Consider the following 22,137-nt stretch of genomic DNA (forward strand, 5'->3'; position numbering starts at 1 on the left):
AGGTTTTCAAACGGCGATCCGGTGCTGATGCACGAGCCCGCCGTTGTTGTTTTTTTTTTTGCATCTTGGGTCAGATGGCTGGTTCACGCAGCCATGAAGTCACTCATCATTCATTGTTTAAAGTGGCGATTTGAAAAATGGAAGAATTTTCACGTTGAAATGTTGTTTACAGCTTTTAGCGAGACCTAATGAAACAAATCAATTTATTTGGACATGTTTAATAAATAAGAAATAGAGGAGCCCCTATATGCGATGAATTTTCAGTGGATGAACGCATCTTGGAATCTTAAGTCACTGATAGCTTCACCGACCTCGCTATTAGCACCACTCCCAAAATAAATGCGACTGACTGCCTTCGGCTGACCGATATGGAGGCATAACACTGGAAAAATGTGTAACGGCCACCCTGGCAACACCATTCACATTTTATCACTTAGTGTTTAATAATTTACTGAACCAGTTTATAGGTTTTAAGACTCAGTGGAGGACTGATGCGCCATCGGAAATTCGGTAAAAGGGTAGCAAACAAGCACCATTTACTTGTGGTTATATTATGAATTCTTATAAAATGAAGAAACACAGCTTCAAACAGGCCGCGTTAAATGTGAATGCAAATATGTCCGAGCCAAATTCAAACCGCAGTGAGATAAAGAACGATGAGTTTGTCATATCAGTTGATCATGTTATTTCTAGCTTTAATTATACCTCATATGTTGTATAACAAGCTAAATATAACAAGCTACATTTCCACTAATACAATGAAGGACGGAGACAGACAGAAAAAACAGGAGAGTACCTTTTTTTAATGCCATTCGATGTGTTGCTCTAATTTTGGATCACATGCCAGAAAGAACACTTTGAGAGGAGGTTTTTGCCACGACTGAGACATTTCCAGGAGGTATTAGCAAATCTGCAGATGCACTGATTGTCGGTAATAAGTGCCCTCGTGTCAGTTGCAGTCCAGCTCCGTCGACTAGCTGCCACCCAGGATTGCATCACTCCGGCCACGGATGCCAGTGCTGCCGTCGCTTGGCAGAGGTTGAAAAACGCTTCATTTCAGCAATGACTTTACTTTCTGTGTGCCCATTTCTGGGGTCCAATATTAGCAGGTATTATTTTAAAGCATTTTCCTGAAACTTTTTTTTTTTTTATCCTGAATCCTGTTAATGCTGCACACACTCAGGCATTTGCATTTCCCACAGCTACTTCTCAGGTACACATTTAACCTATTTATATTTAACTCATCCTGAGTGCCGGAGGCAGCCTTTACTAATTTCAATCCGGTGCATACACAGTGTCATCACATGTCACCAGTCCTTTTATTTATTATTAGTTTTATTTTTATCTTTTTTTTTTTTTTTTTTTGCCTGTCAGACTCTGGGGCTGAAAATTTGGTTTATTTGTGATCCATTAAAAGAAACACTAAAAAAGTTGTTCCAAATTGTTACTTTATCATGTGGGGGAAAAATAAAAAAACAATCATCCTAAACTCCCTGACTGTACAGCTAAAAGTGGAAAAAAATATTACACTCAAAATAAGTCTGAAAAGTCCATTCAAGTTGTTTTTAATTAAAAAAAAAAAAAAAAGAAACATTTAGTGAAAGAGGACCATTTCTTCTATGAGTTTTTAATATAGTCTTCGAACAGAAAGCTGATTAATACTTAAATGACTTGAGTTCCTTTTTCAGAATGGAGTCGCAGTGACAAAGCTAAATGCTACATTTGCATTCTGTCATGTTAGACATTCCCCTAATTCCTCAAACTACTTTTCCAATTTGGTTACATTACAGCTTGCACAATGTAGGACATTTCATACATGTGGCAGCACAAAATACCTTGATGGGAGGACAAATAAATTACAGCAGGACCAAATAAGCTTTGGAGAAGATCGCATTATTAATAAATGCAGGTAAATTAAAATCAGACATGGTGCGCAGAAACCAATTATGCAAAAATGGTAAGATTTTGTTTTGTTTTTAATGAAACTCGGTCCACGAAGGGCTGGAAACTCCTCTCCCTAGACAGAGCGCTGCTTGTTTTTAACTTTGATACACATGGTTGTGATAAGCATTTGGTTATCAGGCTTTCTGCAGCGCTTCACGATGACACATTGATTAGACTCATTGGCGCGGGAAGATGTTTGCAAGACTATTTGAGCATTTATGCAATTGAGATCTGGGAGAGTCACCAATTAGGAGGCTCTCGATTCCCAGTTTACACTGCTCACAAGGGATTAACGAACGAGCAACATGGCCGCCGTCAGAAGGTTTACTGATGCTGTCAGAATACGGAAAAGAGACAAACAGGCTCTTCATCACTTCAAATAACTCCAGTTAACTCTATTTTTTATTATGTAACTATAGGGTAGAGAGATCCTTTAACAAAAGGTCTTGGAAAAAGTATGTTGTACCATTTTTGCACCAAAGGGAAAAAAAAAGTTATTAAACATAATTTCTTTCCAGCTGTCCTTGACCCAGGGACAATTGAAAAATATTGCTATAGGTAGAAATCAATCATAAGATATTGTAAAGAAAAAGTTTGACACCAGTGAAAATTGAAGAAAAATAGGAGAAAAGGCTATAGAACACACTTCAGTTGGTTGGTTTATTCAGGTTCAGTAAATTATTCAAGTTTTAGCAAAAAAAAAAGGTGACTTGAGAGTTTTTCAAACTGCTGAACAGGAAGTCAAACGAATAACAGTACAGATCACACACAGGATATTTTGTTTAATAACATTTACTATTGAATTTGGCAGTGGCGATTGTTGAAAACTGCTGGTGATTGCTAGATACTACCCCACCCTAAAATACATCTGTACAGAAATTCTGTGGTTCAACTGAGGCCAGTAAGGTGAGGTTCACTAACCGGGGCAATAAGGAGCAAGATTATCGTGGAGGAAAAGAAAGCTGCAATTACAAAAAGTACTTCCACCGGCAGACACTAAGAACAATCAGATATCCCTACTTAAAGTCCTTCTTAGTGCCAAACAAAGACTCCGACCTGGCTGCTAAAGGAAGCACATCAGGGAAAAAGAAACCACAACAATCTTTTCCTAAAGTGTTTTGAGGTGACAGTGGTGTTTTGGTGTGATATACATTAAAAAAAATAAGAGTAAACAAAATGGTCTCAACAGATCCATTAAAGTTTCCCCCTATTTTTTTTGAAAATAATGCTTATTACCGGTACAATGTCTTCTTTGTGCCTTGCATTAGTGTAGCTGGTCTTATTTGAATAACAATAATAAATGTCCTTGAGCAAAAATAATCCCTTTTCTCGTCTTTGTACTACCTCTTATCGACAACAATCCAAATAATGTGTTTTGATATAAGTTTGCTTCAAAGTACTGAAAGTGGCAGATCCTGGATTCTGATAACAGAAAGTGACAACAGGGCTCTTTGTGAATAGCGGCTTTGGAAAGGAGCAGGTGTAAAGTCAGTGAACTGAAAGCTACAGATTTAGCTTTGGATTCAGTTACGACCAAAAACAAACCTGTCCAACCCCGTTTCATCTTCACCGCCGCGGTCATGTCAGTTGCCTTGTTGTCTTCACCTCTGTGATGTTGCACCAGGTGTCAACACCTTACCTGAAAATGCACAGTTGCGTATCCCCACACTGATAGTTTGGGGTCAACTTTATAAATACAGCCTCTTTCTTTTCTTAACAGTGACAGATTGCCTTTAATATTTGAGTCAGATATAATGGTCTCTGCTGTTTACAGCTGCACATTTCTCATTGTGACATGAGGAGTGTTCCAGGTTTAATTAACCATACAAAATTTTTTGGCAAAGGCATAATGAAGCCTGAATAATTGATTTGACTTTGCAGCTTATACATAAGGCGCGCAGATGCACGGTCAAGAGAGGTACAGTGTAGAGCTATGCCTACAAGCCCGCAGGACACAGAGAGGCCTGTTTGCGAAATCTCCACTGTCGTGCCTCAGCTGAGGTGTGCCAGCCTGGAAGCGCAATTTTCCTGTAATCTGATAAAACACCTTGGAAGCAATCAGCCGAGTGTGACTGCAGATTTCCCGCGAATGCATTTAAGGGAGGATCAGGCAATTAACAGAAAGAGATATGTCTGGTTGATTACACAATTCTGCAGAATTAACTAACCTTCACGCAAGTTTCAGTCAGTTTCTCTGCTTCTAAAGACCTGGTACAGATCAGACATATTTAAGGTGGAAAACCTGAACTGGGATGGTGAATATTTAGCAAAATGAGGAGGATACGGAACAGTTGAGCAGAAGCAGGAACACCACCGATTCTTCCAGAGACGTGGAAGAGAGGCCGACTCAACAGCTGGAGATAAAATGTAACGTGCAGAAAAGGCAGGTGCAACAACATGATTTGTGGTGCGAAGGTTAATTCTTCGCAAGTGTCTAGATGGATAAATGGATGATTAGAAAACCGCAAAAGAGTTCGTATTACTTTCAATAAACATCAGCTTTTCACTTTTCTTTCCTTATGATATTTTCCTGGTCATTCTTTCATAGAGCATTTTTAAGTTTGCCTAATAGGTTTAGCTTTGCTGACAAGGAAATGATGCCACAATATTTAAGTATTATTCATTTCCCAAAGTCACATTTTTAAATCACATTACTTTACAGCTGTGAACGAATTTATTTTCCTGCCTTCTCTGGTTCATCTTAAACACATCTCACCATAGAGCTGTCCCATCTAAACCCTTAATATATTTCCCTGAGCTACTTTAATAAATCAGATACGTTTTTGGCAGACTGTGAACTGAATGTTTTTTTTTTTTTTCCACGTCTGGCCCCGAGGGTTGGGATGAAGCGAGTTGACTCAGTGTTGCCTAAAGTTATGCTTGAACGACTGCAACATACTGTCGGCCTAATTCAGAGCTAATCACCTGTGATTGCAAATGACCGTTTGATGACAACAATTACCTGACTGCGCTCAACCGGCTCCCTTCCCTGTTAAACTCCAGCCAGGTGTCTAAACAGGCAGACGGACGCGATCCCGCTCACGGGGACAGTGACATCCTCTGTAAACACCATCATGAAATTGCCAATAAAATCCGTCACTCTTGTGTTTCTTGATTTGTGCTCTCTTTGGACTGCATTAAGAACCGATGAAATGTAGTCGCTTGAAAGCACCAAACGGCGTGGTTTTACGTGTACAACAAGCGGTCATAAATAACGAGTGTCATTATCGGGATTCACCTTGGCTGCGTGGCTGATTGTCACGATTCAGGCCTCACGGTGTTAATGCTGAAAAGAGCCAGCCTGTTTGGCTTCGTTATAATGGTTCCAGGTGGAGAAGCCACTCTGCCCAAAGACCTTGAGCCTATGTAAGTGTTTGTGCATGTGTGTATGAGCTGTCCACAGAATGGAAAGCTGAAGCCCGTGCATACACACGTTACACAAGCCAGCAGTTTCAGTTCCAATTAGTTGAGGCTGGAAGGAGGCAGGGAGCAATCATTTCAAATGAGAAGAATAAATGCGGCGAAGGAGGCTTACGGGCCTTTATAAGGTTAGTTATGATGAATGAGAGGAAATAGGCAGGAAGCTTTCCATGCAGGTTCATCTTAACCATCTGAAATAATTTGGGATAAATAGTCACTAAATAAATATTAATAGTTAGTAATGAAGAGAACTTGAGGGCAGCTGAAAAAGGGCCTGGCAATTTATATTCACTGTGGTTGTACATTGGAAAAAACTGAAGAAAAAAACTCAGCTGGACTGGTTGTGAACTGCTGTTAAAACTATTTCTCAAATAAATAAACATTGTTGATGTACAGTGCTCAAGTTGAATTTAAAAGGATTCTTTGGAAATATGAAACACTTTTCATAGCAAGTAGGCAAAAAAACCTCTATTTATGTGAAAATCTGTGGGATAATTTCATACTCATGGCAGGCAGGCATAATAAATAAAAATAAAAAATAACATTTTCCTGTGTTTGGAGGGTAAAGAATGTGTGGGTTATTGATCTTTATCATATCACAAACAATATTTTGAGTAATATTTGAATTTTCTGTTCACCATATGATATATGTGCATGATATGATAGGATATTCACTGACATGATTTTGTATGTTAAAAGTACCGTAACATAAAATCTCACTTTATATCTTTATATCTCAGTATAGTAAACATAAAATACATCTTACAATGATGCACAGTTGTATGTTGCTGAAATCCAAAAACAATCTCTTCATTGACTGACACTGTTTAACGGAATCTGCTCTGCATGGTGTGTGTGTGTGTGTGTCTAAGAAAGAGAAAAATAAATACATCTAATAAAGTTAGCTATGATGGTAGATGGGTAACAGGCATGAAGCTATCTGCACAGGTTGACTTGTACATGGTGACTATGCGGACTGAACAGTCACTTAATAACTAATAACTTAGAAACTGAAGTTGAGAGTGTGGCTGAACCACAGTTGCACAATAAATATTTCATTCAGCATTCTTTTTTTTTTTTTTTTTATCCATACATCATTTATAGCACTATATCGTAGTCTAAGTCAAGGACATCTGGAGTCAATTTCAGGTGATCATCATGTGACGCCAAGCACTGTAAGTTGCACATTTTTAGTTATTTAGTTGATCATCCAACTTTCTTTAGAAATTGAATTACATCTTAAGATACATACCACCTGGAACCACAAGATGGCACTGTATGACAACAGAATTCTGCTACACAAACAGAACAACCTAGACTGCTACCGTTATGTCGTGATATTAGGACTGTACGAAAGTGACTAACCTAACCCTAATCAAATCAAATGTTATTTATATAACCCTTTACATACAAAGACTGACCAAAGTGCTTTACAGTAAAATAAAAACAATAAAATCATAGCAACTAAAACAGAAAGTAAAATTGGAGATTTTGTCCATGATCAACTAAAAGGAGCTATGAAAATAAAAACAGATAAAATACAATTAAACAAGGTGCCACTGTGCTACTGAGTGTTAAAAGCCAGCCGGAATAGATAAGTTTTAAGCCTGAGTTTAAAAAGGCCTAAGTTAGTGATGGTTCGCATGTCGGGGAGCAGTTCATTCCAAAGTCTGGGCCCAGCAACAGAAAACACCCGATCTCCCCAGTGTTTGTATCGGGCTCTAGGGACTTCCAGCAAGAGCTGATTTGATGGCTTCAAAGCTCTGTTTGGATTGCAAACTTTCAGAAGCTCTGCAGGTATGGGGGAGTGAGGCCATTAAGCGCTTTAAAAACAAAAAGTAAGAGTTTAAAATCAACTCTGAAAGAAACTGGAAGGCAATGCAATGATGAGAGAACTGGGGTAATGTGCTCACGGCGAGGCGTGTTTGTTAAGAAACGAGCTGCCTTATCAGTAATATGTTTGCATCTGGGCATTAAAATAATATTTAAATGTATTGTCTAGAAGATACAGTACTGTTTATTGCATTGCTAAATTTAGCTGATACATAAAGTCAAATAGAAAATCCGGTTGACTCAGACTTGCTTGAAAAGCCATATGAATATCTTCAATCTACACCTGCACAAGTCATATTTTCCCAACTGACATTTTTGGAAGACCAAGATTTCAACCAAACCGACTTGAAAATCCAAAGGCAAACCACTTTGTCGATTAGGTGAACCCTTCACAACCCTTATCAATCAAGTAAAGATGCTTTTGTGAACTGCAGCATAATTTGATTAATATCTGTGTGACTACTGTGTTAACTACAGTTGCATGCATTGATAGTTACGCTGTGATTCCCCAATCTTTGTAAGAATTGCCTCTATCACAGTTGACTCTATGCAAAGTTATATTGCAAAAACAAAAATTGAAAAAGTAAAACACACAAACCCTCATTTATCCTTTGTTGTTGCATTTATGAATTGCATGCACTGTTGTTGTGGAGGCATTGTGTCGATGCATAATGAATTATCACATTGCTTTGTTTGTATTAGCAGTCACAGAAAACATTTCTGATGGTTACATCACCATGTTAACAAAAAAAGTTAAAAAAAAAAAAAGCTACATTCACTGGGGCATTGTATTGTTACGCCATTGACAGCATGTTATTATTGGCTTCTCGCATTGTCAGTTGTTACAAAAGACGGCCCATGTTTCCCATCCAGTTAGAGTCGGCTGGAGCACAAGCAGCATACAAATGGTGGAAACTGTTGCATCACGCCATTCATCCACTGACCTCCACGCCAGCAGTGGAGTCATGTGGTGAAGGTGAAGGCAGAGAGGATTGAATTTCCCGGCACAGTGGTGCAGCGACTGGTAGTCAACAGTGACAGTCTACCAGCGTGATGCTGAAACCGCCTGAAGGCCGGCGACAGAGGAGGGTGGGGGGGATAACTCACTGGAAACAAACAGCCAAAGGGACTGGACAGTGGGAATGTGTTTTCAGATATGCATCTGAGGGGAAATCTGATAGACGCGGCTGTTTATGCGTCCAAATACGAGGAACATACCGTATCCTGGTGAATGCTTTGACAGTGTTAATAAAATTTTAATTTTCTGACACCCGCTGCCCCAGCATGCAGCTTGAGCAAGTAATGCAATCGTACCCCTTACTGACTGTACAGTGAGCTGCAGTAAGCTGCTTTTCAGTATTCCCTGACAGATTCTCTCATGTGCAAAGAAAGAGATTTAGAGCACTGCTGGAAAAGCCAAGAGATCCCTCTATTACATATCATCACGTTTTTTAGAAAACTTTAATTAGACTGATGCAAAAGCGTAATTTATGGGAAGTGCTGAAAGAGCTGCACCCCAACACCGAGGTGAATAGAGTGGGCTATATTTCAGTGGATTTATCACCTATATTATTAGCAGTTTTTTTTTTTTTTTTTTTTCCTTTTGCAGCAGCCAGCTGTAAAGAAATGTCCTTTGGTCTTCATTCCCTGCAAGGTAAGGCCGATTCATTGAGTCAGACTACAAGCGAAGCTGAAAAAAGTTCGGCCACTCAGGGTCGTGAGGTCGAAAACTTATGTTTTGTTTGTGTTACTCAGTCTGACCTGGCACCCTCGTCCGAGACGAACTTTCTGCTGAAGTGTTGTGTAACTGGTCCAATATTTCTTTTTTACTTCCGCATTCCACCGGCTCGCACCGGTCAACATGGATGCCGCCTCCGTCGCCTTTTCTTCGTCCCAATGCCAAATCTTTCTCCTCCTCAGCTTTGGACATCTGTTACTCTACAGCCCTCTCTCCGCCATGGTTCTTTCCTCTTGTTTATCATGACGACATCTGACGAGGTGTGCCTGCGGTGAGGGGGCGTGGCCTCCGAGTTTGCGAAGCTTCTTCTCGGATTATGAAATGTCCTGACTGAAACAAACTCTTTCGGCTGCTTGGCCGACGTCATGAAGCTAATGTTGTTGTTCTTTGTTTTGAAGTATGAAGAGGCGGTTTCTTTTGTTTTACACGTTTCAAACAAGATAACAAACTAAATATTGCTGGAGCCATTACTCCTATCCAATACCTGTGAGTGTGGCTGTGCTGTAACGCATGACGGAGGAGCGTTATGCAAATAGAAAGCTCTTCTGAAGAGCACCTTTACTTTTTCAGCCGCATGGTTAGAAATCGCCCCGAGGAGATACACACTTGAGGGAAATTACTGATCAAATAATCTTGCTGCTGAAAAAGGACGGATGAAAAGAGTAATAAATGGACAAAGATGAGACGATGAAGCTCGACAGTAGTAGTAATAACACAAGAATGTCTGGATGAGCAAGTGACTCCAGAATTGAATTACAAGTCGTTAATGCCCTCGCACTGCAGAATCATGCAGGGAGCGACGCAGACACGTCAGGAAATCAGCAAACACATATGTACCAATTTCTTTTCTGGCTTTTTCCTACATGTACATCGACTAAATTGAGTGTCTGGGGCATTAATGCATAATGCATCAGCCCTCACCATGTCCTTGACCAGGGTTACATAAATTTCACATACATTACAGATGTAATCCATTCTAATGAGCTTAGACTTTATCCAGTGGGGCCCGGAAAACACAGGGGAGCGATGCCACTCAAGAAAAGATAAATATCATTGTGCTGCACGCTCAGCGTTTGTTGATGAAAGTTTAAATGTCAGCACAACTCAGTGTGAAACCGCATGGGCTGATTGTGTGCGCTGCAGTGACGGCTGGTGATTATTTTTCTGGATCCGACAAAAGACACAGAGGGCCTCTGCTTACATTGTAGGAAATCTGTTGTCTGATTGGGGCACTGAGCGCTAACGTGACGACTACAAGAGGCGAGTAAATTGAGCGCTGCAAAAAAGTGCATGTGACGATACGACACACATGTTGGGTAAAAAATGTGCAAAACGACAAAAGCGAGATCACATTTTTAAAACTTGAGAATGTGAAAATCTTAACATATATAAAGCTGGAAAAGCACATCAATCATCATCTTTTCTGAATATAATTAAAATTTAAATTTCATTTATTGCTTAAGGAGAGTCTGCATAATGATGCTGGGTAAAGTCTCAACTCAGACCCAAAAGACCATGGATCAATTCCGCTTTGTTTTGTGACATCTGCATGTTCTCCTTGGTTTCACATAGGATTCCTCTGGACAATATGGCCTTTTTTCAAAGTATGAAGAAGAAAACATAGCCATGTTCTGTTTACTGATCAGGGGATGTAGTGGTTTCACTCTCATCTCCCAGGAAGACCCGAGTCTGATTCAGAGGCGGGCCTTCTGTGTTAACTATGCATGTTCTCCCTGTGCTAGCATGGGATTTGGCCAAGTCGTGTGCGAGCGTGACGTGCATGCTTGCGTCTGTCTTTCCTTTTTTTGCTCGGTGTGAGCTGGGATTTTCCGCCAGCTGTTAGATGGAAGTACGCACATATGAAAGATGAATGGGCAAATGCCTCTAGGCAAACACAACATGTAAACACATGTGTAAATTAAAACTGAGCCCACTAAGAGACTTGATGCCTTTTCTGTTTTGAAAAGACACTGGCTATTGTTAGACATTATTTAGCAGTTTGCTTTTCAAGAGTGGCAAAAAAATGTCTGCTTCTCTGTTTTATATCTGGACTATCACATTCATGTGGCATCGTGGATGGGTGCATCACCTCATGACGTGCATTGCTGAATTTGTTTGCGTTGCAGTCAATCAGCACGGAATGTCTCTTCTCATTATCAAGTAACTTTGACTGGCAGGTTGGAGATTCCCTGTGATAACTTGTAACAATGAGTGGTTTGGGACGTGTGACTGGTGCGACGCTGCTCATGAATTTTGTATCGGCCAGCCGCTGCTGATAAAGTGGAAGTGACACTACACATTTCAACTTGCCTGCTTCTCAGAAGATTTGATACTTCTCATTAATACATGACAGTGACAGCATCGCAGTTTTAGTAGCACCATCCTAATTCATCATCTCCACCACCTCAGTATCTTTGTTTAATCATGTGTTTGGGAGGAAGCTGTTAGATCAGACTTCTAAAAGCATTTGATCGAGATCAAAATTACTGAAATGCATGTAGGAAACCCTGAGACAAAAAAAAAAAAAAAAAAAAAAAAAAGAAAAGTTATTCTCCCTAATTTGTGATTCTGGATATCTGTGTCCTTGTATTAATCAGTACATAAAAGAACCATTATTGCATGCATTTTCTTCTAATCTCCACATACTCAACAGTGTCTGACTTGAGATGAGTGTCTGAATCGCAATTTCTCACCAGTCTATAGAATATTAAATAAGCTCAAAGTCATGATCTTGGAATTTAATTCACCTTTTAAACACTTTAGTGTCTCACTTTGAATCTTTACATCCATTGCAAACTCTTTTAATACATTCAGTATCAACTTAAATGTGTAATTCTCACAGATCATTTATAAGATTTATGCATATTGCAAAACTTCAAGTTCACTTTGCTAAGGAAACATATCACTCAAACAACACTGTGAAATCTAGGTTGGGATCTTCCTACTATGTTACCTGCCTAATTTCAAGATCTCTACTACCAGTTTTTTCCATGACGTGCATCCCTGGGAATGCTTCAGACTGCTTCTAAGAAAATCAGTGTACTCCCTCTCTGTTCTGACCCGCTTTGGAGTTAAAACTGATGAACAGACACAATTTCAGAAACATACAAATCAGTTTTCCAGATATGCTTCTGATTAAGGGTATCAAACCTACAGCCAACATCAACATCCCAGAGGGCCCGATTTAACGTGGCATCGAGTAAAAAACATTTTTTTTTTTTTGAAAAAGGACACATTTTAAACATAAGTAACTGCTGTTCCAAGTATCCCTGCTGGATATCTCAGTTTTATTGAGAGTTGCAGGCAACACAACCCCAAATAAAACATTTTATTGCACCAAGGCGCTGCATTAAAAAACGAGTTAGCTTACTGGAACTAAATCCATTCTGTGGAGGTGAGTTGCTGAAAACATGCAAACTGAGGGATACAGAATTTATAGACAAGCAAATAGGAGTGTATCAGAATGTTAAGGTTAGTTAAACCTATAATGAACACTTTCCATCTTACTATTCAGAAAAATTTGAGGTAGAATTGATCTGTGTTCTGAACAAAACTGAATTTGACTTCACTGTAATAGATTCTAAAATGTCCTTTGACATGTGTGGCTGCATTTGACTGCCTTGCATGAGAAAAATGTATCCATAATGCACGTTCTGAAGCGCTCACCTGTATCCTGGTCGCACAGCTGCTCGCAGGGCTCGGTGGTCCTCTGGCCACAGTAGTCTTGGACCCACTGTGTGGACGAGTTGGTCTGATAGTACAGAGTCAGCTTGGCGGGATTTAGCCAATTAGAGACATCCAGGAAGCTGCCCATGCTCACCACAAAACTACTTCCTGAAAATAAAGAACACGCACAAATGCAATTACTTTGTTAGTAAACAAAAAATAAAACAATAATTAAAAAAAAAGGTGGAGAAGCTTGATTGGTCTAAACTTTAAGAGGTGTTTTCCTGGTCTGACTGCAAAATCGATTGAAAAGTAGCTAATCCTTTTGTTTTCACTGTAATTTTATTTCCTGTCCTGACCAGACTGAATTTAAATGAGAAAATTAAGACCTATAATGTGTGTATTGATGAGATTTCCTTGGTAATTGCAGAAGAGGGGCTGGAGGGGTTTCACGAGTCAATCAGTAAACGCTATGCTCATTGACGCTGACTTACCTTTCTTTTTTACTGCTCTCAGACCAATCGTTAAAGCCTGATCACTGAACAAGATTATACCTAATTGATGCCAATGAGTTTCAGTTCCAAAGGGAGCTGTGAGAAGATTGTGCTTCGGCTCTTGGGTTAACACAAAGGTTCACATACAGCTATATATTGTGTGCGTCTGTGTGTGTGTGTGTGTGAGTATGTGTGGGTCACGGAAGGTAAATATGCAGGAATGTGGGCAGAAGCTCTGCTTTCTTTTCAACATACAATTCAAGACGAGGCCATAACAGAAATGATTCACAGTCGGATCACAGGAAAAGTTTCTTATCTAGTGGCTTGCAGTGAAATACATAAACTAATATAACAATATCTTCAAACTCAGCCCTCATTTTATTTGGCTACTCTGAATTCCTGATTGAATGCACCACTGTTTGACTCCACCTACACACACCGAGTCACCAGCTGCCTCTTTATAACTGATGAGAAAGGCGTTGCACCTGACCCACACAAAAACACACACGCAGCTCCACAAAAGGGTTATTTTCTGACTGCACTGTCCAAGTTGACTGGGAGTCGTTCATCTTGAAAGGCCTGTTAGCAAATAGTAGATAATCAGATTTCTAAATATTCCCTAATTCTCTTGTGTTTCTGTCGGCTGTTTCCGATAATGAAGTCTATTGTGCACATCGCAGTGAAGCAAGGCTGAACCGCAGAACGATCGTCGGAGCAGATTCCCTGAAAGCGTCTCCCAGGTTAAGATGACCAAAGGTGAATGTAACGAGGCCATTTCGCCCGGCGCTGCAGCTCAGTGAACAGATCTGCCAGCAGCTCTCATTTGCTGAGGAAGCGGATAAATCTAATAGCTTTGGCTCGCTCGCAAGGTGAGGAGGCAATTGTTAGATTATGGGCTGCTTTTTTTTTTTTTTTGGAGACCTTTAAAACAAACAAACAAGCAAAAAAGAAAGTCACGAGCGGTCAGAAGATTTTCATACATTTTCATCTGCAGAAGAAAACAGAGAGGAATTTGTCAGAAATAAATAGGTCTTGATGCTATAATTTATCAAAATGTCATGTCTTAAGACATTTCCAGGGGAGGTTTTAATGGCTGGCATTGTGGATGTGTTTGCACTAAGTAGGAGCTTTTCTGTTTGGTAGATTATTTTTTGTGAAAGCTTAATAAATCTTATCCTAACCGATTATTTCTCCTTGCAATCGTACAGGATAAGCAGGCCAGTTGAGTATGTGGTTTAAAGTCCGACAAACAATCCCAGACTACTGAAAAAGCACTATAGACATGAAGACTTTGCCATTTTTATAATATGACCATCTGTGAACAACTCTGCCCAAAATAACTAGATTATTCAGTTAAGATGCACTTCAGTGATGCAGTTCACTGTTAGGAGAGGTCAAAGTTTAAAAATCAATCGTCAATTTAAACTCAAGGTACGTGAGCAGTGTTACATTTATCTTGAACCATGTTTGATTCCTCTGATAAAGTGTCTGATGTTAACCGAACAGTCTTGCCACTTTTAATCTCGGGCCTCATCACTGATTCCCCGCCCACATATCAGCTCCTGTCAAGTCTTCTGGCCTCTCCTGTTGAGTTCACTGCTCGTACTGCTACGCGACCTCTTCACCTGTCTGGACGGCGTCTTCCGATTATTGTTTCTGACACACACAAAAGGCAAAAATACTTCTGTGTACTCAGGGCAGCTTATGCCTTGCGTGTCAGATCATATATATTGTAACCATAGTGATCTATTTTTCATTTTTCCCCGTCCTGCTCCTACACCGCCTCTGATCTGAGTTATATTTATTTGTGGCATGCCAGTTTACATTTGTTTTGTTTGTTTGTCTGTTGGGTTTGTTTGCTTGCTCTGAGTGCCTGCTGCTGACTGCATGCCTGCCGGACTACTGGGTTAAGCCGCCTTTTATCGTATCTGCGCTGCCTCAGGTGTCCACCTCTTGCTACTTTGCAGAGAAAGTTAAAAAAAAAAAAAAGAAAAAAAAAAAGGTCTTGGAGCTCAGTTGCAACTTCTTCTTGACGCATTGTTTATGTGCATCGCACGGTATGAATAAAAGCCGAGTGAAATTCAAATTGAGAAACCTCACCCTCGGTATTTTAGCAGGGCACCTCACTCAATTGCAACAGTTTTTAAGACTGAAAAAAGGAAAAAAACGCTATTTGATTTTTCACATTTTTCCACAAAAACCGAGCCGATACTGGTTAAAGGAGCGCTTGAGAGCGATTTGAATATTTGGATAATACTTATGTATAACTGGATATGCCTCGGTGGCAGTGGAGGAGCAGAGGTCAGATGGTTAAGACAATCATTGAGTAATCATTCGCTGCAGAAACATATGTATCCATATTTAATTTCCCCCGCATACTAACCATAGCAGACATTATATTTCATACTGAAGAGGAGTGAATTGCAGGCTGGAAAGCTCTTATTTCAATCACGGTTTGACGTCTTTTATTTCGGCTTAGATTACATTTGACAGTCTGTGCACTTCACAGTCCATAAGGATGCATAATTCACTGTATAAGTTTCGGCGCTCATCCTTTTCTGTTGTGTGTCCATAAGCACACAAACCGTCAGGGTGTGGGCGGACTAGAAATGAGGCCCCAGTGGCAAGAGCACCTGATCAACTGATATGTGAACGCGGGGCTTCCAGAGATATGGCGATCATTAGTTAAATTGCCTCCTTCACTCCCTCTTACTTTGCTTGACTCCATTTTGGCTTATCGTCCCAGGGAAGGTTTACAGCGTGATATGCTGCCAATACACGGACCCAAATCCTAATTATTTCATCGCTGGTGAGGAATTTAAAAGGCAGGCAGGGTAAATCTTTGAGCAAACACCTTGGCAATCACACTTATACACTTCATTTTTGCAAATGTGCTTTTTTTTTTTTTTATTCGCATTTAATCTGACATAAAATGTGATTATCACTCTACTGAGCGGGTTTTATCCATTTCACTTCATTTAACTATTGATGTGTCTTGTGGCGCATCATGTTAGGTCTTAACCTTGAATGTGGAGGACCTGCCTTTAAATCCTAATTACAGCATCGAGGGTAAAAACTCGTCTATGACTTGCTGCTTTCATGAAAGACGGTCAATCACAGCCTCCTGTCCAAAAGTCCGGTTGAGAAACAAAGGGAGGAAAATGCTTCTTATCAGTTCAACAGCATCAAATGTCAGTCAGTCATTTGTGGTGACAATAAATTGTCTTTTTTTGTTTTGTTTCAGGAGCTTTCTTTGACTGCTGAGGCTTTACTGTGCTTGATTTCTGCTCTTTTTTTAATGCCCGTTGAAGCCCATGTTTTACTATTCCTTTGGATGGATGTACGTCTCCTCTACTTTTATCAACCAGGGCACCGGGACTGAAAAGCCCTGAAACTGAAAAACCACAAATTGAAGGAGTAGGGTAGGGGTGGGGGTGGTGGGTGGTATTTTAATGCAAGTGATTTGAAAATAGAAACTAGAAAGACATGGCCGACTGCCCCTGGCCCATTAGCTGTACCTTCTGACATAAAAAAAAAAAAGAAAAACTATACAAATTACATCTTTTTTTTTTTCCTATCCATTTCTGCAGGATGATACTTGAAGGACAACAGAGTTCAATCACGGTTGGAAACAAACAAAACAGTAACGTACGCTGACAGGGACAGATATAATATTCTCTATATCTTTTTTTTGTTTAATTTGAGCTTATGTATTTGAGAATTTAGTTAAGGTAAGCATGTTATTTAACAACTATATGGAGGTTATTTGTGATTAAAATAGATTTCAGACTCTCCTCAAACTAGTTTTATGGTCTTTCTTTCAACAATCACAGTTTTACAGATATAGCGTAACATTTCTGACAACTTTCTTATTTGCTCTTTACATTTGATAACGGATATCTTTACTTTCACTTCTCCTTAAAAATATGTTTATATTCAGTTCAATCACTCCTTGTTTTTATTACAAAATATGTTTTTGTGAACGACAGTGACACTAGTTTAATTACTATACTATTTGCGTCACTGTTACTGATTTAAATCAGTGATATTTTAACCAAATTAAAAACCCCTAAAAAGATAGGCTATAGCTTTTTTTTTCTTTAAATTATTATCTGTACTTCCTCTCACAATAAGTGAATTGCTCTTGTCACTTGTGCCTTTGTCTTATGCAGTTTAAATCCAATAATTTTAATTCATAAACAACTTTGGACACTGCGCTAAAGGGGGGACATAAGGATACGGGCATCAAACTAAGTGAGTGAAAGTCAACTTTTTTTTTTTTTTTTTTCTGTTGTTTTTTTGAGATGCCATTACTTTAACATCCTGCCAAAGTCTAACGAATGTGCTGCACTTACCGTCCGCGACAAAATGCTCCGGCACATGGAGGGTAACCTTGACAGTGAGAGGGCAGGAATCCTGCGTGGCGTAGACAATGGCAATGACACATGTGCTGATGGTAATCAGCGTCAGGGTGACCTTATTTAGAGGGCTGTGCGGATGGCCTGGGGTAGAGAAAGACAAGAAAAGTGCAGGTAAACAGTTAAGAAGAGGATTTTTTTTCTTCTTCTGTTAAAACAACACAATTGAAAAAGACACGTAACATGAGCTGTAATCACCAGCTTTTTTTACACCGCACTCTGAGAGGAGAGATCCCAGCCCTCCCTCAGTCCTTGAAGATATTAATTGTACTCCTGATTTATGAATCTAACCCTGATTCGAGTTAGTAAAAGATGACTGAGAACACCAGCACTTCGGCACAGCAGCTCCAAATTGTTTGCCTGTGTGATATACGAGCTTATTGCCCGTGACAGGGTTATAGATTGGTTGTTTTGGTTGCCCTTTGGCTCTGTCAGGGCTCCCATTTCCAAGCCAGGATATAAGGAATGAAATTAGCCGCTTAACCTCTGTCTACGGGTATTTATCATGGGAGAGAAGTTGGCGTGTGTAAAGGAGGTTCGGCGCGATGAGAGCGAGAGATAGTGCGCTTTGAAAACACTGCTGTAACTAGATTTTTTACTGTTAAATATGTATTGATCCCGCTGAGCCTCTCGAAAATACTGCAGTCTTAGAAAAATCTCACCCAATATTTCATAGTCTACAAGCCTCACCACACGTGTGAACAGAGAGAAAAGAGCCGGTATTGTTATGCACATCCGACGCTGAACTCATTAGCTATTTTTTTGTTTCAAAGTTTTATGCAGCGGACCTTTGCAAATTGTTGCGGCCATTAATTATTCAGTGCAATTATTCATTTGGAGGCTCATACAGAATATAAAGCACAGATTAATGTCCTGTATGCTGTTAAGAGTTATGCTTCTCTATCAGAGGCCAACTGAGTGAAATACACCCTTTCTGTCAAGCTTCATTTTTATCAATCACAGTTACGGGAGGCAAACGGGCTGAAGTGTAACAAAGCAACAGCTCAGAAATGTTAATACTACCACGCAGTGCAATTAGTAATCTCCTATATCCCCTACCGCTGACGGGAGAACACAGTGAAATCTAAAAGTTTGGAGTCGGCGAACTGCAGCTCAAGGTCAGAACCAGCGAGACAAAGTTAAGGTAATGAATCCGCCCACGCCGAATCACATGTCTCCCACTGTGGTTGTGTTGTGAAGGGACAGAAACAAAGGCTGTGTGAAGCAAAGGCAGCGGAGCAGCTAATCCCTGCGGGGTGTGGGTGGTGTCATGGGGCTCCTGGAGGGGCCCCTCAATTACTATAAAAGCTTACTGAGTAGACAGAAGCATGTACACTCACGGTGGCAAACACTTACATTACAGCCACAAAGCAAACACCCTTCCTATGCACTCTGTCAAACACACACACTCACTGTAACCACAGACCTGTAGGAAAAAAAATAAATAAACACTCAAGAATGTAAAGCAACCACAAACTGTTGCTAAACTAAACAAACCATGTTGCTGCTAATGTCTTTCTATTCTTACTCCAGCTCAGGACTCCCCGTCCATCTTTTAGAGAGACGCACAACCTTTTACCACAGGCTGTAACCTTAACACACATCACGACCGTGGCTTTTATGTCCTCCTTGGTCATGTGCCTGCCAGCTTTGCTAATAAAATTTAAGGGCCAGTTGAAACAGAGATATACTCTTTAGGACTCCGCCATTTAGTTTATTTGCGACCAATCATCCATTTTTTTTGATGATCTGTAATTTAACCACAACGCTGGTACCGCTACGTTTGTAACTGAAGAACCAGAAAGAGATGAACCTTTATAGTTAATTAAAATTTAAGGCCGAGTATTCACAGACTAACATCATACAAACACATCTGAATCCTGCTCAACACACACACACACACAAAAGGAGAAGGGTTATTTATTTGTTTGTTTTTTTATCATTTTTTCAGTATGAAATAATTCTTCAGTTTTTCAGTCAGCTCAAATAAACTTATTCTGATGGAAATGCAGTTCAAGGGATTCTAGAGCTTTGGTCATGGCAGCCGTTCCCGGCCAACAGTGCAATTTCGAAGCAAGCTGCCAGCATGGTGGACATTTCACCAGCCGAGTCCAAAAACACAATTTGCAAGAAGGGATCTGCGTCCACTGGTGTGGAAATCTTCACACCAGCAGAAAGCTGCCTGCCAGGACCTACAGGGACGAGAGCTGCACATGCAAAATCCTTCCACAGTATTCACTCAGACCTAAACATGGCATACAGTAGCTTCTCTTGTTATTTAGAATAAATCCCACACACGGGTCGGTTTAGTAAATAGAAAAAAAAAAAAGTTAAAACAAGGAAGAAACATATTTATTTAAGTTCATATTCAGCCTTCAAGCTTTATCCTCAGGAAATTGCAATGATTAAAATAACAAGCAGGTATATTATCTATCTATATTATTAGGTACTGTGGCACATTTAATCTATAAATGTGGGTTTGATTACACAACTTAATGCTTCAGCGACCCGAAGGCGACAGTGTTATCCTGTTGATCATCTGTTTAGACACTGATAAGATGAATAAAAGAAGAAAATCAAGAATCAAGCTGTCGTTCTGGCAGCATTAATGTCCGTGAGACAAAGCACATTGAAGATGTAGATGGAGAATACAGCTGTGATCCAGAATTTTTATCTCTTGGGAAATTAGACAACGGTTGTATCAGTGTCCTTGTCTATCTATTGGACATTAGAGGCCAGGTTTTGCATCCAGAGAACAAGGGTTAAAGGGAAGATGTGACTTTTCTGTCTTGTATAGCAAATAGTAGACTCAGAAAATCCACAAACTGTTGACTTTTATTTATTTTTTCCCATTATATGGACATTCATGTGTTTGATATTCTCTCGGGCATTCAGGTCATGGACATGCAAAACCATAATCCATGTATAAAGCCTTCACTATCACATAACACTACAGTATATGGGACTAAACGGAGAGGAGAAAAAAAAAGTGCGCTCCCCATTCGAGCCATTTGACTCAGCTCAGCTCATCACAGAGCCTCCATTTACATCAGCTCATATATCTGCTCTGAGTGTCACTGAGCTGTGCTATGGAACAGCACTTTAAACCCCGGCGGGAACGCGCATGACTCCTTCTTATTTCCAGCCATGCTGACAATTCCAGAAATGTCGAGCCTCATTTCACTCAGCTATAACTCGTCCTCCCGTTATTTCATCCCATATACAACCGGAGCAGGGCTGGAAATCATCTGTTTTCAAAACTGGTTTCATTCTGCTTTATTCCTTTTTTACTTTATTGCATTCTCAGCAGTGTGCAGTGGATAAGAGGGTCTCCTCCTGCGCCGGCTAATGTGTGTAAAAAAAAAAAAAAAAAGCGACACATTTATTACAGCACTGAAAGAACAACACCTGCGGTCCGTCTCACCTTTGCTGCGTCTTCGTCCTCGGTGCTGCTCGGTGTAAAACTTCAGTTGGTTGTCATCTTCTGGCTCCGACCCCGATTCACCTTGAGGGCCGAACACGCCTCCTGGTGCTGGCAGCGAAAAGGAGCAAAGACAAAACGGGGAAGGGAGACATCTAATTAGAATCAATCATCTGGCGGTTTTCCATGTAATCGTTACCCACTGTGAAGGCTGGGGCGTTAGTATTGATGCTTACTTGACAAACACATTTCGCCCGCTACGCTCACAAAGCGGATTCACAGAGCATATTTGCTTTATGGACAACTGGGATGGCAAAATTAAAGATTGACCATAAACAAATAAGATAATCTGATCCTGCCTATCCTTTAGCTGTCCCCCTCGGTTTGATCGGCCGGTAATTTGTCCACCGTTATGAAGTCTACGGAGGCTCAATTTTCTAATCACATTGGGTCACAGCCAGGTAGCGAGGCGTGTGTGTGCGTGCGTGCATGTGTGTGCGCGCCCAGTCAAGGCAAGGAAGCTGCTGCAAGAGTTAAGAGGCTTTGTTTGCCGCTGCCTCGGCTCTGCAACATCAAAACACACATCCCCACTAAATGCAGAGGGGGCTGCCACAAAGTGATAATTGTCAGGGATTTGCAAAGTGTTAAGCCACTGAATGATAAATAAGGAAGCTCAAATCACCACAAATGTGTGTAGATGGCTTCAGACGGCATTTTAAGCCTGTTATAAAACACCCAGGAGGGAGTTTATGTGAAATATGTTTAATGAAACCCGGCATAAATTTTCAAGTGTGACTTGAGCAAAGTTGTAAAAATTACCACATGCTAATGAGGCTGATCTAATTTATTCATGGTTATAGATATGTTTTGCTTGTGTAACCCTCAGGATCACAGTGATTACACTTCCTAATCTCCTGAAGTGGAAGGGGAATAAAGGACAGAAGGAAAATCGATGCCTTCTCGTGGCGATGAAAGAGCATCTGAAAAGATGCGCTTCACCTGTTGAGTGCAAATTAAGAGGAGAGGAACACACACAATCAGGTTAGTGTGTTGCGTCAGTGACACGATTCGTGAGATGTGTGAGGACAGCTGATGACGACCGATGAACATCTCGTCTCCTGCGGGAGACAAAAGCTTCACAAATTCAGAGCAAGGGATTATGAGTCAAGACTCTACTTGAAGTGTTTTCAAGTAAAAAGCAAA

The 22,137-nt window shown here is 40.3% G+C and overlaps 1 protein-coding gene across 1 annotated transcript in view; it reads right to left on the reverse strand.

Annotated features, from left to right (window-relative positions):
• The window catches only part of astn2 (astrotactin 2), a 261,407-nt gene that overhangs the window by 111,154 nt on the left and 128,116 nt on the right, over window positions 1-22,137 (reverse strand). Inside the window, exons 5-7 of the mRNA XM_030085456.1 lie at window positions 20,938-21,045; window positions 17,451-17,597; window positions 12,602-12,769 (exon numbers count right to left, since the gene is read on the reverse strand). Coding sequence (XP_029941316.1) covers window positions 12,602-12,769; window positions 17,451-17,597; window positions 20,938-21,045 — 423 coding nt within the window. The remainder of the gene's footprint in view (window positions 1-12,601; window positions 12,770-17,450; window positions 17,598-20,937; window positions 21,046-22,137) is intronic.

Source organism: Salarias fasciatus, assembly GCF_902148845.1.
Source record: "Salarias fasciatus chromosome 7 unlocalized genomic scaffold, fSalaFa1.1 super_scaffold_4, whole genome shotgun sequence".
Taxonomy (NCBI): Eukaryota; Metazoa; Chordata; class Actinopteri; order Blenniiformes; family Blenniidae; genus Salarias; species Salarias fasciatus.